Consider the following 17,021-nt stretch of genomic DNA (forward strand, 5'->3'; position numbering starts at 1 on the left):
ACGAAGCACGTAGCTCGTAGACGGAATTTAGATGTTATTCGTTTCGTATATACTCGCTGAATGGAGTTCTCTAGAAGTTGGTCTGCTTCAATATTTTTCAATTTAATAACGAAGCTTACTTTGTTTTTTTTGGGTTTACAAATGGATAAAAACGAGAACGGAAATGTGACTAGAAAAGCATACATCAGAAATAACTAAAAATTATCACCTATTTCCCCCTGTTGATCCTATGTGATAGTTATAAAAATTAAGATTTGGAAAGATTCATGTCTGTGGCTTTCACACTGCGCGAAATATCTTCACAAGCAGTTTTATTTTCCAAGTTTTATCCGATCGTTCTTATGGAAGCTATAGGATATATACATGAAACAGAAGGACAGGGACATGTATATCGACTCCCCTAGTGATCCTGATCAAGAATATACTTTATAGGGTCGGAAAGGTCTTAATAATATTATTAAATTAATAATTTAATAAAATTAATATATAATTCTATTATAAAATAAATAATAATATATATAATAATAATATTTTATATAATAATATATTAAAAAATATATATAATAATAGTGCGATTGGAACAATTTATGGCATGTAAATAGGTATTGATCAGTAGAATCAATTTTAATTTACACTGAAACAAAATGTTCATAACTGTGAGAAAGTCTCACTAAAATTACAATGGAGTATTTATGGAGAAGTTTAATATCTTTCTAATACCATTCTCAGGACCGATTTACTCACCCTGTAAAACTATTTGAACACCGCGGTTGTTGAGTATGGACACCGTATGGACATCACCTCGTTGTTGATCCCTGGCCAACTCTTTGTTCTCGGTCGCCACCCATCCATCGAGTGGTTTTCCTTTTCACATCTCCGTTCCTCCACATCTTGTTAATTAGTTCTTATTCAATAAATTATAAAATATCCATTTATTGTTTTGTTATGTTTTGCGAAGCGTTTATCGATAACATCGATGGCTTGAACCATCGATGGTTTCACAACTATTGCGATAGTCACCAAAAATGTATGGGCTGTTCAGACAACCGTTTTTGGTATTTTTTGAAGCCGAAATTCATTAAAAATATTTTTCTTATTCCTCTTTATTTATACGAATTAAATTTCAAATTTATTATTAATATTTAAAATTGAAATATACAAATAAAATTACCTTTTAGACTAGTGGTATTTAAATGGTATTTCTTGAGGCGGAAATGGTATTTTTGATTGTGCCGGGTGGTATTTTTGATCCGCCCTTGCCGCGAACAAACTAAAATTTCAAATCGTTTCGATTCAATATTTTTTTTAGTTTTGAATAATAAAATAATAATAAAGATGGACCAACAAAATGCGGTTTTACGTATAATAAAACATTTTTCATATCCTATTTATTGTAATCAAACCATTGAAATTATTTTTAATTTATCAAATTGCAGTTTTAATTAAAAAACCTTTATTCTTTGTAGGGAATTTCGAGAAGTATGCCAAAAATGTCCCGTCTTTCAAATGTCATATATACCTTAGCCTGCAGGATAATAACATAAATTTCAAAATCTTTTTCAGTTGACAAAAAAGAATTGGTAAACTAAAAACTATACCATAAAGCATCTGGCGAATTAAAGCATTTATTAATATTATACTATTAGGAATTCTATAGTAGAATTTCCATTGCATATTCCTATATGTAGTCAAAGTCCACGCAGTCGAGGATCACCTCGCGCATGCGCTGTTTGAAGGTTGCCTCGTTGCCCGCGCCCAGGAATCCGGCGCCCTGGAGATCCGTGGTGGCTCCGGCCTCGATCCGCTCGCTAATCGCCTGGAGGTCGGGCACATCCTGGCCCTGCATGGTCACAATGGGCAGAACCATCATGGCGAGGAGCAGGCCCACAGGAGCCTTGGTGGCCACCTGTTCGTCGAATGCGCTTCGGGGAAGAAGTTGATCCAACTGCTCGCCCAATCTGTTATAAAACAAAAATAAAGATTCGAATTAATACTAATACTAAATGCTAAATGCTAATACTAAATGAATACTGATTTAATACTAAATATTATACATTCAATATTTTGTAGGTTTAGGCGTGTATTTTTAACGATGCCATTTATGCCAGCATTTTTGCATTTTTTCTCACTTTTACAACTTTGACGAAGTGTAGCTTCTAAACTAATGAATGGAACTCAATGCAGTGTATAAGAAAGTTGGAGAGCATTCTATTACCTGTAAAATTAGTTATTTATGGTTGAAATCGGTTAGCCACAACTCAAGTTAGAAATTGAAAAAAGGTCAAAAACGTTTGTTACACTTAAAAAAAAAATGTATCCATAAAAAAAATTTTAAGTGCCATTTTCTGAATCAGGAAGACGTACCTTACCGGAAAACAAAGGTTTCATTCATGGTATATTTCATCGATTTTTTTTGTAAACTCTACTAAGGGAAAAAAATATTTTTTTTTGTTTTTTATTAAGCTAATAGACTAACCTTTCGATCAGTACCAAATGCGTAAAGTTTCATAAGTGAATGTCAAAATGAGATTAAAAACAAGAAAGGAAGCTACCTTCGGCCAGCCGAAGCTTATATACCCTTGTAGATAAAAGAATGCTCACTCGGTGCAGTTCCAGGGATTCCAGATTCAGCGTTTCTATTTATTTAAATTTTGTTTTTAAGTAGTCAAGAATCAAAACGCCTACTTCCTACAAAGTTACAATGAATTTTCTTATATTTGTTTGAATATTCCTATGGGAGCCTTAAGATATAGTGGTCCGATCCGGCTCTCTCCGACATATGTACTACCTGCAATAGAAAGAAGACTTTCGGGAAAGTTTCACCGCGATAGCTTTAAAACTGAGAGACTAGTTCGCATAGAAACGGACAGACGGACAGACGGACATGGCTAGATAGACTCGGCTATTGGTGCTGATCAAGAATATATATACTTTATGTGGTCGGAAACGTCTTCTTCACTGCGTTGCAAACATCTGACTAAAATTATAATACGCTCTACAAGGGTATAACAAAAGGTGTACCAACCTACAGACCTCTCCCCTTCCAAAAGTTGAACTTTAATAGTTTCGATAGCAATGATTTAATTTTTTAAAACTCAATAAGTAGTTTGTACGAATAGTTCAGTTCTAAGATCTCAGATTTAATTTCTCTTACCTGTTTAGGATATAATAAGAATAATTGGATATTTTTGAAACTCAATAGATTCGAATAAATACAGAATTAATACTGATTTAATACTACCTAATACTAATTTAATACTTAATATTATAAAGTTTATATTTTGTAGGTTTAGTTTATACCAAAGGCAATAAAAAACTCTTTATAAGAAATTTTTGAATCTCAATAGTTCAGATCTCATACCTTTTTAGCTGCACGCCCAGCTCCTCGTAGTAATCCTCTAGTATATTTTTGAGGTGCCGCTGGCGGAAGTCGCGCGAGGTGCAGGTGAAGAGGAAGTAGGCCAAATCGGTGACCGGGGAGGCGTATCGCATCAGTTGCCAGTCGATCAGGCGAACGTCCTCCAGAACTCCGCCCTCTGAGCTTTTGTACAGGATATTATTGTTCCAGCAATCGCCGTGGCAGATGACGGCGAAGGGTTCGCAATTGGAGCCGCCGACCAGGGGCAGCAGCAGCTCGAAGTACGATCCCCGCGAGAAGTACGACTCCAGGCGCCTCCGGTAGCGATCATCCGCCGGCGTGGAGAGCAGCGCGGAGAGGGCACTGCCCTTGAGATTCTCGAAGTAGACACCCAACGCATGATCCTCGCGCCGCTGCTCAAAGATGTCCACCAGCAGCTGGAGCTTGTGCATCCGGTCGGGAAACTGACGCTTCGCAGCCAGCGATATGGCATGTAGCTTGGCATAGGTGCGGATCACCTGACGCACCTGCTCCAGGGACAAGTCATGGAAGCGATTGTGCAGCGAGAAGCCCGAGCAGGCGAGATCCTCCAGGACGATGCATTCGTTCGGCTCGTCCTGCCGCGTGCCCAGACAAAGGGCGTGCTGCCGGAAGCGATCCTCGGCGGGAATGCTCCACTTCTCCTGAATCATCTCGGCCAGCGGCAGGAACTCCTCGTAGGCCGCCGTCTCCCGCAGAAAGCAGGGACGTGCGAAGAATTGCTTGCGCCGCACGCGATTCTGCGGCGGAAGCTTCACCACCAGGCTGCGCTGCGAGTCGCCGGGAGCCACCTGCATCCGCCAGACGACGCCCAGGTAGTTGTCACCCTTGGCACTGGCCCTCTGCAAACGGAGCTCCGGAAGGGCGCCCACTTCGGGCCACTCTCGGCTGACCAGTTGGCGGAGGAACTGGGTCACCTGTTCGTTGGGCAGATCCTCTTCGGGCTTCGACTCCTGATTCTCCTGATTCTGCTGCGGTGTCAAGTGATCCTCTTGATTCTCCACACTTTCAGGAGTATCGGTGAGCCGCTCCTTGTTCTCGCAGATTTCCGTAAGCTCTTCTTCCCTTTTCACAGACTCTTCCGGTTTACCTTTTAATTCTTCTTCTGAATGCTGATCTCCGGGAGTATCTTCTTCGAGCTCTTCTCTTTCTTTAAGCTCCTCTTTTTCCAAGACTTCTTCCTCCACAGGTTCCTCGTCCAGGATTTCTTGATTTTTCGCTAAAATACTTTCCCGTTGAGATTCTTCTCCGCTCAATTCTTCCTGTACCGCAGGATTCTCCTCATTCTCATTCTCATTCTCCGGACTATTCTTCTGCGGTCGTTCTTCATCGCCTTGTCGTTCAAGATCACCATGCAGAATATTTTCTATATATTCTTGCAGGTCCTTCTCTTGGTCGGTTTCCTCTTGAGTAAGTTGCTCCTTCTCTGGATCCTCCTCAGCCTCCAGCTGGTTCTCGCCGGGCTGCTCCATTGCACACACTACGCCATCCGCCCCGAGTGAGACCCGTTTATATAGAGAACTAAAACCTAACTAAGCCCAACCGCAACGACCGCAAGTCGAATGATGCAGTTGCTCAGGTTTCAGTCTTCCATCTTGCTCTGATTTCAGCAATCTTCCGCAGCCGCTTCGGATTGGGATTGGGATTGTTCAGCCGCTTCTCAGAACAATCCCAATCCGAAATTCCGAAATCCGGCAAAGAAAGGCTGCGTCAAGGAACTGCAGAAGATTCCCGGAATCAGCCTTTAAATCAGTTCCATTCAATAAGTCAATAAACAGGTCTTAAGATTCCGAATTCGAACAGTTTTACCAGCACTAAACGATTTTAAAAATTTCAATATTTCGGAAAAGTAAAAATGCAGTTTTATTGTGTTTATCGAAATGTAGAAGAAATTTTTCAAATCGGACCATTCGTTTGAAAGTTATGCGTGATCAAAGTTTTCTATCTCCATCTCCCTCGCACTCCCTTTACCTGAGTAACGGGTATCTGATAGTCGGGGCACCCGACTATAGCGTTCTCTCTTGTTTTTGTTAACTATTAATTATAATTAATTTAATTTAACTATCCCAAACTGTCTTCGTATCTTTGGTATACATTTTAGTCATAGGTTTCACGTATCGAACAGCTGATCATTCGGCTGAGTTCTCTGTAAAGTGAAGTGCACTTCGCACTCGAGAGCCCCTATCTTCGGGTCTTCGTGCGATCTGTTGTGCCACCTTGCACGGCCACTTGTGACAGCGAATGCATCTTGGAGATACAGATACTTCGGTTTTATCAGCTCTGCAGTCAAACAAAAACAATTCGCTGACCGACATATGTACATAGGAGGGTCTGGTTCTGGTTCTTGTTGCTATATCTGTTATTGGCTCCGTTTCGGTAAACAAGATAGCATAACACATCGGGAGATACGGAAAGTGGAGAGTGGGGAGGTGGGAGAGTCGCCCGCAGGAATCTTCTAAATACTTATAAATACTAAGCATTTTCTGATTGGAAATCGCTGCCAGATAACGCCCGAATATATCTGAGCTAGTCCAGTACAAAGGCAAAAGGCGAAAGACGAAGACCAAAGCAAAAGAAACCAACAAAACAAAAACAAGAAAAGACGCAGCAGCAGCAACAAAACGCTGAAAGCAAAACAAACAGCGATAAAGCTGAGGTATAAGGCACACTTCAAACACCCTTACCAAGATAGATAGTTTTAGAAACCACCTTTAAGTTCCAAGTATATCTGTAGTTTATGCATACAAACACATAGAAAAAAAAGACCAAAAATAATCATCCATTGGGTATTTTTTCATATCAATTTTGGTCCCATCTGTTCTTCCGAACATATGATTTTGTACCATATTGATATGAAAACATAGCATTTTGTTATGGAAAAATTGATATGAAACAATATCAGTTCCATATTGTTCCGTTTTTTTCTCTGTGTACATACATTTAATTACATTAAGGTTACAGTGCTCTAGAAGGGTTCCGTGAATTTTAACTTCTGCATTTATGTGACTTTCCGAACCATTTTTGGGATACAAGCTGGAATCACTGTGCTGAGTGCTGCTAGTGATTTTCAACGCAATCCGAGTCCTAACACCCGAGTTACCATAGGTCGTTTCGGTTGTTCAGCGATCATTTCGCCGGGGGCCACACCCTCTTTTGAGTGAGCCGTGCAGTCGCCGTGTCCCGAACGCAGCGCAAGAGTAAAAGCAGCGCCAGCAGAGGCGTCGCTGGGGGAGGGGGAGGGGGAGGGGGCCCGACCATATGCAATGTATGGGCAAGAAGCCGGTCTTTTTGTCTCTGTTTTTGTTTTTGTGTTCGCCTTTTTTTGTCGTTAGCATCTTGTTGTGATCGCTCCGCCGCCTCGCTGCCGACGTGCTGGCTTGTTTTTTGCGGCGCATTTAATGAATGCGCCCCAAAACCCCCACACCCCACACCCCCCCACTCATCTATCCCATCCCCACTGCGCAGTCGACGTCGCCGTTGGCCGTTGCGTTTAAAATGCCGCAGCGACGGCGCTGCGAGCTCAGTCTAGCAGCAAAAGTCCAGCAGTCCGGTTCCAAAGTAGCGAGCGATCACAGTTTCGAGTCTGGGAATTCCGAATTTCGAATTTCGATTGTATTGGAAATAAAAAGAAGAAGCAGTAGTTCGAAGTTGGAAATTTTTGAAGAGCAACGAAAAGCCTAGTCAGCGCCCCTAAGATGTCGCAGCCACTCAAGTTCTACTTTGATTTCCTCAACCAATCGAGCCGGGCCCTCTACATCCTTTTGGAGGCATCCAAAATCCCCTTCGAGGCCATTCCCATTTCGATGCTCAAAGGTGAGTGGTGTGGTGGGTAGTGAGTACGTGCCCGGTGGCACACCACACACAACTAAGCAAATAGAGATATATAGGCCTAGGGCCCTGGGCCCAAAGGTCGCATTCGGATCGTCACACATTCCTATGCATTTATGCTGCCCTTTGTTCGCCCTCTTCGTTTTCCAAATAAATTTTCCGCTCGTTAAAAATTCCACAATACAACCGAAAAGTTTCCAAGGCGAAAGTGGGCAATCACTTCAAAATAATGTCACTTAATCTCGAAAACAATTGAAATATGGAAATATGGAACTCAGATTATAATAATTATTGGTTTAATCAGTTTAACGCAAACGTGATCGATCTGGGAATTTAGTTACCACAACTCAAACGTGAGGTTTCCTTTAAAAAATACAAATAGAAACCTTTTTTTTTGGATTGATTAGTGCACTTTGAACGTGTTTGTGTTTACTGTTAATCTTAACCCACTGGGGGCATCCTAAAAACCTAAAAGCCAAAACCTAATCGCTTTCGAATCACGCTTTTATCGCCTGGCAGCGAAAACAAACAGTCGAAACTCAATATAAATGGCTGGGCTTAGAATTCTATTATTATTTTTTATATATTTGACTTTTGCATCCAATTAAGTGTGAAGCCTTGAATAGGGTTGCATGTGAAAGTTATCGACAATACAATCAGTTTCGATTGTTAGTTTTTGTTAAGTGAGTCCGACTGTACCTGTACTGTGCTGTTGAGTGTTGAGTGCACTTTGATCGTGTTTACTCTTCTATAAACCGATCTTTGCGCTGGTTTTATCACCTGCTAGCCAAACTGGGACACTTATCAATTTCTTTGTTCAGATCTACTGATTTGTGTTTGCTATTTGCTAGTTTGTTTTTACTCTTTACTCTTCTATCTTTTCATGTTTTTTTGAGTGTGTGTTTTGTTGTTGTTGTTTTCTCAGCTTGTTTGTTGAGCTGCGCGTGCGCTTAGCACTTTTTCAAAAGACCAAAGACCCGTCCCTCTTCGTTTTCGTTTTCCACTTGGTCAAGGTTGCGGAAACGCCATAAAGTGCAGAATTGATGCGAGGATGCAATCAGAGACAGAGCCCCATTAACAGCTGCATATATAATCACGATATATGGTTAATATCTCGGGTAAATTAATATCCGGGATACCAACTACCAACTCTGTGTGTTATGCTAATCCCAAGGAGAGCTTTCCACTCCTCTATACTAAACTAAACTAAACTGCATATATGTCGGATTCCCAGACAGGCCAGCCACTTGGACTTTGGACTCCGCGTCGAGCAGTTTGGTTAGCTTAGCTTAGAAATCAGAGTCGCCGCTGCATTCGTGTGGAGACAACAACAAGACAACCTTGTGGAGGTTAAAGACTCCGATTCCGATGCGGGGGCAAGCACTTTCAGTGGTAGTTGTGTATAGTAGCTATACGATAGACACCCGGTTTTTCATGCCGCCCGAGCATGACGCAAGGAATCTAATCTGGTCGAGAGTTTACGAGCCGACTGCAATTCGGATCAAGTGGAAATCGAATTGACATCATAAAAATTGATATTTTCTAACCCAATTTCGGTATGCCCAACTGATAGTTATCTACGAGTGGCCCTAGCGATTTGCGAAGTAATCCATGGCTTGTTAGCTGAGTTACCAGAGGTCATATTGACATTTATAGGTATTTTTAACCCTGGATTAGCATGCAGTTTTCAGTTTTAGACCTTTCTAAAAGTGTTTGTACCTATTTCCAACGCAATGTATGGCCTATGCACTGAGTTCTTAGAGATCAGAGCAGGTTGGACGGGTTTGTTTGACTGGGCCAGCGCAACGGTAATTAAGAGAAAATATCAGGAACTTGGAAAATTGGAGTTTTCGGAACTCACGAATATTAGTATTTTATAACCGGTTTTTTGGGTTTTTTAGGTGCGCTACCTTATAAGATTGCGGATAATTAGTCCCCATACAATGCACTTGAGATAATCATCCTCCCGTGCTTCCGGTCAGCTACTTCACATCTTGATAAGCCAGCCAGTCACGAATCTCTCACGAATTGCCCTTTGGCTCGGATGATCTCGACCATCATAGTCGGCTTTAATTTTTCCATTTCCAAATGGCTGCAATTATAAAATTGAAAAATTGAAATTGCCCCTGCCATTCCATTTCGAATCTAATCAGCTGATTGTCGGGAATCACAGTCGACTACTGCCGACTGACTAATCAATTAGGTTTCCATTAAATTGCTCAGTTAATTTCTTTGTTTATTCGCACCACCCAAATCATGATGGGATGGCGTGGAGTGGGTGTGGATGTGGATGTGGGCTTTGGGTTTCGGCACTTAATTTGTTTGCGCACCCATCCAGATTCCGACTCACAGCGGGTATTTTTAGAGCCCGGAGGCCAGGCAAGTGCTGCACGATTTCTCAACCAAACCCCTTTTTTATATGTAACTTCCCCCCGGTGACCTTGATGGACAAACCTGCGACATTGACAATGACTTTGCCTTTCGCTGCCCAGACACGCCCCCCTTTTGAGGGCAATATTTCTTCCATTCGCTTCTTATCGTTATCGCTTCCAAAATTTGTCACCTGTTGCCGAGTTAGAATATCTCGTTGGGATCAGGCGATCGCCTCGATCAAAACAACAGAACAGGGGAAAAACTACAGTGAATTAAAAGACTCTAAACATTTTTGGGAAATTTTCCATTTCAGTTATAAAATTATGAAAGAAAAATCTGTTTTCGTTTTGAAAAATTTCCTATAAAAAATATAATAATCACAGTTATAATGTTTGAAAGAGTTTCGATTTTTGAAAGAGTCAAATTTTTGAAAAATCTCCCATAAAAAAATATAGAAGTCAGAGTTATAATGTTTGAAAGAGTTTCGATTTTTGAAAGAGTCAAATTTTTGAAAAATTGTCTTTAAAAAAATATAGAAATCACAGTTTTAATGTTTGAAAAAGTTTTGATTTTTGAAAGAGTCAACATTTTGAACATTTTCCTATAAAAAAATAAACAAAACACACTTATAATGTTTGAAAGAGTTTCGATTTTTGAAAGAGTCAAACTTTTGAAAAAGTTTCTTTAAAAAAATATAAAAATCACAGTTGTAAATAGTTTAAATTTTCAAAAGAGTGAAAATTTTGAAAAATTTTCCATAAAAAAATTTAGAAATTACATTGATAAATCTTTTCTTAAAATATCTTTTTCAAAATGGTAATATATCCCCTAATTTTATGTGCTTTAAATGGACAATACCTGTTTTTGATGTGAATGTGAATAAATTAAAGTAGGAAATATTTTAATTTGCGGCAGTAATCTCACTTATCTCACTTTCTGTTCTGTTCCAGGCGAGCACTTGACCGGTGAGTTCCGGGACAATGTGAACCGGTTCCGCAAGCTGCCCGCGATCACGGATCATGGCTATCAGCTGTCCGAGAACGTGGCCATCTTCCGGCATTTGGCTCGCGAGAAGCTGGTGCCGGAGCACTGGTATCCACGTCGCCATCTCGGCCGCAGCCGGATCGATGAGTATTTGGCCTGGCAGCAGACCAACATGGGTGTCGCCACCACCGAGTATTTCCAGCAAAAGTGGCTGGTGCCCTATCTGCAGAAGACCCGGCCGGCCGATAATGCGGTATGTTAAATTGTAGTTTGAAAGTTATCGATATTTTCGATTTTTTCACAATATTGATTCGAAAAGATCAATATTTTCAAGGGAAACCGCATATTAAATATCAAGAAATAGCAAACTATCGATATTTTTCAAACTCTAATCCCAATCCCAAACTAATCTCTCTTTTTTGTCTGGATATTGCAGGTGAATCTCGCCAGCAAGCAGCTGGAGCACACGCTCAACGAGTTCGAGCAGCTATTCCTCAACTCCCGCAAATTCATGCTCGGCGACAACATCTCGTTCGCAGACCTCAGCGCCATCTGCGAGATCGATCAGCCCAGTGAGTATTGCAAAATATCGAAATTATCGATAATTTCGATATTTTTAAAATATCTATGTTTTGAAAAAATCAATGTAATCAAGTTAATTTAGTGAAAATATCGGATATATCGTTACTTTTCAAGCTCCAGCAAAAAAAAAATATTGTTCTTAATGAATTTCTTCCTCTCCTTAAGAATCCATCGGTTACAATACGTTCCAGAACCGCAACAAGTTGGCCCGCTGGTACGAGACGGTCCGCGAGGAGCTGGGCCCCCACTACAAGGAGGTGCTCGGGGAGTTCGAGACCAAGCTGAAGGGCAGTGGCAGTGGGCAGCAGCAGGGCGTGGCCCAGGCGGTGAAGCAATAGCCGAGGAGTTAGGAACCTCGGACCGTCCACAAATCTTGTTTAGTTCCCTAAGGCAATCGACTATTTAACCGACTATTAACTTTTTTTTTTTACTTTTGTGATTATATATGCTCCTCCTATCCGTTAAGTTTCAACCTTCCCTAACACATTATTTTCTTTTATTCGATCCCAGAATTGCTCATTTGTGTAACTCTGTATCGTACCTACGAAATCAAAAACAAAAACCTTATATATATAAAATTAGTACTTAGTTGTTAATTATGTATCTTAATTATACGTATATAAAGAACGCTTATGATTGTTAAACCCTGTTTTATAAAAAACATCCCTATTTTTGGCTACACATGTACATTTACGCTTTATTCGGCTCGATTAACATTTTTTTTTTTGGATTGTGGGGTATTCGCTCTGGGAGCGGTGCTCGCGTGTGCTAGGGACTCTAGGTATATTCTAGGGATTCTAGTCTGCACAGCGACTGCATATGTGAGGTGTACAAAATAGGATCTGCCTTGTCATATCATATCACAATTAAAATTTGTATACACAGAGATTGAGAAATGCTTGCTGTGCCTGTCCTGTTCCTGTTCTATTCCTGTTATTCCTGTGCTCACTTCATCATCGGATCGGGGAAAGCATCGCGGGGCGGCTTGAAGCTCAGCATCATGATGTGTCGCGCATACGACTTGGTGGCCCGGAAAAGGGAATCGGTGCCGTGGAGGCGATCTAGAACGCCCAGCACACCGAAACAGTTGTTGAATCTGAATGAGGTAACATTGGATTAGTATAAAGTAGAGCTTGAAAGAATGTTCTCGATATTTAAAGGTTTTCCCTTGAAAGCATCGATATTATCGTATCGATATTGTAAAAATATCGAAAATATCGATAATGTTCAAGCTCTAGTATAAAGACTATAAACAGTTTAAAGATTAAAATAAAGTAAAGCTTGAAACAATATCGACAGTTTGCTATTTCTCGATATTTAAAAGAAGTTTTCCCATGAAAGCATCAAAATTATCGTATCGATATTGTAAAAATACCGAAAATTTTCAAGCTCTAGTATAAAGATTATAAACAGTTTAAAGATTAGTATAAAGAAGAGCTTGAAACAATATCGACAGTTTGCTATTTCTCGATGTTTAAAAGAAGTTTTCCCTTGAAGGCATCGATATTATCGTATCTAAATATCGAAAACATCGATACTTTTCAAGCTCTATTATAAAGATTATAATCAGTTTTTTAAGGGATTCATTTTCACTTTCAAATAACTTCTTCTCGAGATCATGAAAGTGAAAAAAGAAAGTGAAATTACTTGAGGTGGTGAAAGTCGTGGGCCTCGGGACTGGGAAAGAACGGCAAATGGTAGCCGGAGTGGGCGTTGAGAGTCGACAGGATGGCCAGGGCGAACCACAGCCACGCGGTGGCCACATGGCTGCCCATAAGAAAGACGCCCAGGAAGGGCGGCAGGAGGTTGCTGAAGATGTGCTCGATCGGATGGCAATAGATGGCCGTCACCGAGATGGGGGCCGTCCACTCGTGATGCTGCTTGTGTATGTACTTGTAGATGTGCTTGTGGTGCAGCAGGCGATGCGAGTAGTAGAAGCCCAGCTCCTCCATCAGGATGCAGACGGTCAGCTCGAAGCAGACCCAGTGGAATGTGGGCAGGTCGCGGATGTCGCTCAGGCCGCGAATCTCCATTAGCCGGTAGCTGGCATAGGCCAAAGGTATGCCCACCAGTATTTGGTTGCACACCACGCACCAGATCACCTTAAATTGGGTATCAGACAGACATGGCTATCAGACAGACAAGGGGTCAATTGATTTCGATTTTCGAACCTTAAGCAGGCGACGCAATTCCACGGGCTCATTGGTGCCCGGCTGGATCTTGTATTTGCGCAGACAGGCGGGCCGGTTGGTCAGGTCCATGAAGGTGTACAGTGTGCCCACGGTCCAGTAAACGATCATCGTGAAAATAGTGGTGCCAAAGACCCACAGCACCATGGGCTCGTCACCTGAAAGATGTACATATTTATATTAATATAAATACATTAGTAGTAATATACATATTTATATTAGTTGGTACTAACTACACACAAAAATTCGATATGGCCATGAAATACTCTTTTCGACCAGGTCAAATTTACCTGGCCTCATATCAAATTGAAATTTATCTTAAATAATGTAAAATCGATCTGCGTTTCATATCGATTTTTTTCGGTGTACTATCTATGGTGTCTGAAACATGGCATCTCCATTATTAATTACATATACCAGTATGTATACTAGCTACATATATTTATAGGGTCTGAAATATGGGGGTTCCAACTTTAATTTTAGATTTTTTTTGAAAATTATTTTTAAAATTCCCAATTACTTTAAAACTAATAATTATGCGTACATAAAACACCGTACGGTAAATCAATTACAAATTATAAAAAAATGCAAGTAACTACATATTTTTCGTATATTAAGAAAGAACTTTTAACCGGCACTACGAATAGGCTATAAAAATAAACTGAGGTAAATAAACCCATAAAGATAAAAGGCCTTAAGTAAAAGCTTCTTAAATGCAATAAAGAGTGTGAATTTTAAATTGTAAAAGATACACGGAAGATACAATAAAATGGGCCTATGAACTCGGGTTTTCAGCATCAGACTTTGAGGGTAGGCAAGATATTAGTGAACCGAAGTTCATTGCGATGAACCCAGAACCCAGAACATTGAGCCCATTGAGCAATGCTTAAATATTTGCACTGGCCAAATAAAGCAAAGATATTATTTAACAAATAGCTACTCCAGATCGGGAGCTGCATATTGCACATGCGTGTTTTTATGAAGAATTTAAATTCGTATGAGTAACGCGGCGATTCATTTTGTATCTGTATCTTTTGCATGCGTCTCTTTGTATCTTTGTGTCTGTGCGTTGGAATTAGTAAACAAAACAGTTGATGTTGACATTTCGTTGTCGCCAGTGGCTGAGAATTGCAATTTGCACAATATCACATAATCACAAAGAGAGGAGCAAAGTTTAGTTTGGCATAGCATATAGCCTATAGCCTATAGACCCTTAATTACCTGTGCATTTATCCATTATTTTCGTTTTTACTTACCAAACGAGTCGATGAATTTGTCCCACTGCGACTGCCAGAAGTCCCCGGAGGCGCCCCAAAAGCTCTGCAGATGCCTGGCGTAGATATAAGAAACCTCGATGAATTTATCCTCCATGGCCGACACTCTCCCTGTTCTGATTCTGTTTCTGTTTCTGATTCTACTACAATTGGCTTTTGCTTTCTCCCGATTCGGATTCGGATTCGGATTCTTCTGCGCTCTCTTCTCTCGCTTTCTCTGCGCTTCTAGTCTTCCCTGCTGAGCTTTGCAAAAGCAACTGGCGATATTTCGATCGCCGGATCGTGTGGAAAAGCGCAGCTCTCAAAATCAAAGCTCAGCTTTATTCCAGACTCTCTCCCACAATGAGGAAGAGGAAGAGAGAGAGAGCGTGAGGAAGGAGTATTCTTACGGGTTGCAAGCTTGGAATACCCTACCAGGTAATTTCTCACCCAAAAACTTATGCTTAATCTATTCAATTTTAATCTGCATTGGCATGATATCCTAAAAACAATTCTATTTTTTGGAAAACAGTTCGGTCGTAAATACCTCGAAAATAACAATGAAAGTATTCCTTAAAATAGCTGTATAGCTGTAAAAATTATCCAATTTACCAATAATATTATATGGGCAATTCTCTGGAGATGTCAACCAAGCCAAAAAGCGTAAAACTTGAAAAAAAAACCTATTTCTATATGATTTGGCACTGATATTTAAATCTAGTTAGATGGATCCTCAACTTAGCTAAGTAATTTGAGTATCCTTGGATAATTTTCCAGGACAATACCTGTTATATGGACAAAAGTCATTTTTTCGGTATTTTTTAAGGTTAAAAAATAAAGTTCTTAAATTAAAATGGAGAAACCAATAATAGTTGTTATAATCCGAAAAAAATGTTAATTTATGAAATAGAATACAAGCTATTACTTTTTTTGTTGTGTAGATGGGTCACCAGTATTGCATACAAAAATGCTAAAAACCACGAAAGTCTCTTAGAATGTGGGATAAGTAGGAGCTTTGAAGAGGGGCATTTTAGTTTTAATTGAAATTGACCTAAATTAATATAAAAAATGATGGGAAACAAGTTCGAGATAATTACCAATAGGTTCTTAAACTTTTTAGTATTTTTTTTCCAACTTACTCTTAAATTAAATTTAAGTTTTTTTCAAGTTAAAAGCTTAAGATTTTTAAGGGTACCTAAAAAAAAAAAGTTTCACAACCTACAAACCTCATCCCTGCTATATAAGTTGCATTAACAAAACTTTTCAATGAGGGCTGACTCCCCCGGAATCCGGATATTTACCAGGTGAGCACGTTGCGGAACAGAATGAAGGCGGCCAGGGCGCAGGTGATGATGAAGATGACGCTGTGCAGCGAGGACAGCCAGACGTCGGCGGTGCGGGTGTCGTCCCAGTTTTGCAGCGGCGAACAGGAGGACGAGACCTGATCCTTGGCCTGCTGCAGAGGAGGGTTTCAATATGGCGGAAAGATGGAAGGATATCGATATCGGGCTTACATCATTGAGATTGAGGTAGACCGGCGGCAGTCCCATCTTGTCCTTGACGTTTCCGCCGCCCACTGAGGAGGGGGAGCAGGAGGACGAGGACGAGGACGAGGAGCTGAGGTGTCCAGCATTCCCAGGCTGCACGGTCACCGAAATTGGCGAGGAGGCGCAGGAGGACGATGACGTGGACGAGGAGACCGAACTAGAACTATTCGGCGGTCTTCCGTGCAAGGGATTCGACATGTTTGAGCCTGCTTGCAAGTATTTGCCCTCTTTTTCCTCAAAACTTTCTCTTTCTCTCTCTCGCTGCAGTTTTCCCTTTTGTTGAGGCTTTTCCGTTGTCCTTGACATTTAACGCATTTCGATTTTTCTACTTCCCAGCTTCAAATCGATTGCCTTTGTACTATATATAATTTCAATAAATAATTAGCACTTGTTGTTAACTCTGCGTATATTTCATTTTAAAATCCACGACAATGGCTTTTAAAAATTGGCGAAAGTAACCGAATTTGACCACTGAAATTAGCTGGTACTAGAGGTGGAAAAATATCGTTTGTTCGATATTTTACTCCTATGTTTCCCCTAACATCGCACATCTCTAGCGAATGAAAAAGAAGCGTTGCCATCCTAATTTCATAGGCGCAACCGGGCTGCCAGACTGGTGGCACTGGGAACAGATTCTCCTTATTATAACCTGATTCCACTGTTACATTTGTTCAGATCTGGAAAATAATATTCTATTATTATATAATATAATATAAGGTGAAATCAAATAGCTTATAGCAAGGCCTTGAAATACATGGATCTTGAAAATACAGCCCTTGCTGAGTTTTCTGTCATTCTGTTCCATATTATTATTCCAAAATGTCTGACGAAGTAGAAAAACTTAAGGCGGAGCTAATAAAACTAAAAA

General features: G+C 40.5%; 3 protein-coding genes across 4 annotated transcripts; 1 reads left to right on the forward strand and 2 right to left on the reverse strand.

The window, feature by feature from the left end:
* Window positions 1-1,411: 1,411 nt before the first annotated feature.
* pkm (Pinkman) lies at window positions 1,412-4,875 on the reverse strand. Its single transcript, XM_017155275.3, has 2 exons — window positions 3,362-4,875; window positions 1,412-1,958 (listed from the first exon to the last, which is right to left on the reverse strand). Exons 1-2 carry the CDS (start codon window positions 4,867-4,869, stop codon window positions 1,679-1,681), a joined length of 1,788 nt encoding a protein of 595 aa, XP_017010764.2. The 5' UTR covers window positions 4,870-4,875; the 3' UTR covers window positions 1,412-1,678.
* Window positions 4,876-6,924: 2,049 nt separating this feature from the next.
* Window positions 6,925-11,808, forward strand: GstT4 (Glutathione S transferase T4). The gene is made up of 4 exons (XM_017155307.3): window positions 6,925-7,210; window positions 10,549-10,835; window positions 11,019-11,154; window positions 11,330-11,808. The coding sequence occupies exons 1-4, from the start codon at window positions 7,093-7,095 to the stop codon at window positions 11,500-11,502; spliced, it is 714 nt and encodes a 237-aa protein (XP_017010796.1). The 5' UTR covers window positions 6,925-7,092; the 3' UTR covers window positions 11,503-11,808.
* Window positions 11,809-11,842: 34 nt separating this feature from the next.
* On the reverse strand, window positions 11,843-16,630 carry LOC108066688 (fatty acid hydroxylase domain-containing protein 2). Of its 2 annotated transcripts, none has more exons than XM_017155306.3 (6): window positions 16,121-16,630; window positions 15,908-16,059; window positions 14,610-14,683; window positions 13,336-13,511; window positions 12,812-13,266; window positions 11,843-12,260 (listed from the first exon to the last, which is right to left on the reverse strand). In XM_017155306.3, the coding sequence occupies exons 1-6, from the start codon at window positions 16,457-16,459 to the stop codon at window positions 12,110-12,112; spliced, it is 1,347 nt and encodes a 448-aa protein (XP_017010795.2). In that variant the 5' UTR covers window positions 16,460-16,630; the 3' UTR covers window positions 11,843-12,109. The 2 variants fall into 2 exon arrangements, with proteins under 2 accessions (XP_017010795.2, XP_017010794.2); XM_017155305.3 differs by having other exon boundaries at window positions 11,844-12,260; window positions 15,908-16,062.
* Between the last annotated feature and the right edge of the window lie 391 nt (window positions 16,631-17,021).

The sequence above is a fragment of the Drosophila takahashii genome, chromosome X, assembly GCF_030179915.1.
Source record: "Drosophila takahashii strain IR98-3 E-12201 chromosome X, DtakHiC1v2, whole genome shotgun sequence".
Classification (NCBI taxonomy): Eukaryota; Metazoa; Arthropoda; class Insecta; order Diptera; family Drosophilidae; genus Drosophila; species Drosophila takahashii.

Bases quoted from the DNA above. Each gene is read 5' to 3' on its own strand.
- LOC108066688 (XM_017155305.3), bottom strand. From the start codon at position 16,459: ATGTCAAGGACAACGGAAAAGCCTCAACAAAAGGGAAAACTGCAGCGA. The intron at 14,684-15,907 runs GTAAATATCCGG...TATCTACGCCAG, and splicing joins TTCCGCAACGTGCTCACCTG to GCATCTGCAGAGCTTTTGGG. The intron at 13,267-13,335 runs GTTCGAAAATCG...ACCCAATTTAAG, and splicing joins AATTGCGTCGCCTGCTTAAG to GTGATCTGGTGCGTGGTGTG.
- GstT4 (XM_017155307.3), top strand. From the start codon at position 7,093: ATGTCGCAGCCACTCAAGTTCTACTTTGATTTCCTCAACCAATCGAGC. The intron at 7,211-10,548 runs GTGAGTGGTGTG...GTTCTGTTCCAG, and splicing joins TCCCATTTCGATGCTCAAAG to GCGAGCACTTGACCGGTGAG. The intron at 10,836-11,018 runs GTATGTTAAATT...TGGATATTGCAG, and splicing joins CCCGGCCGGCCGATAATGCG to GTGAATCTCGCCAGCAAGCA.
- pkm (XM_017155275.3), bottom strand. From the start codon at position 4,869: ATGGAGCAGCCCGGCGAGAACCAGCTGGAGGCTGAGGAGGATCCAGAG. The intron at 1,959-3,361 runs GTATGAGATCTG...GTTTTATAACAG, and splicing joins CTGGGCGTGCAGCTAAAAAG to ATTGGGCGAGCAGTTGGATC.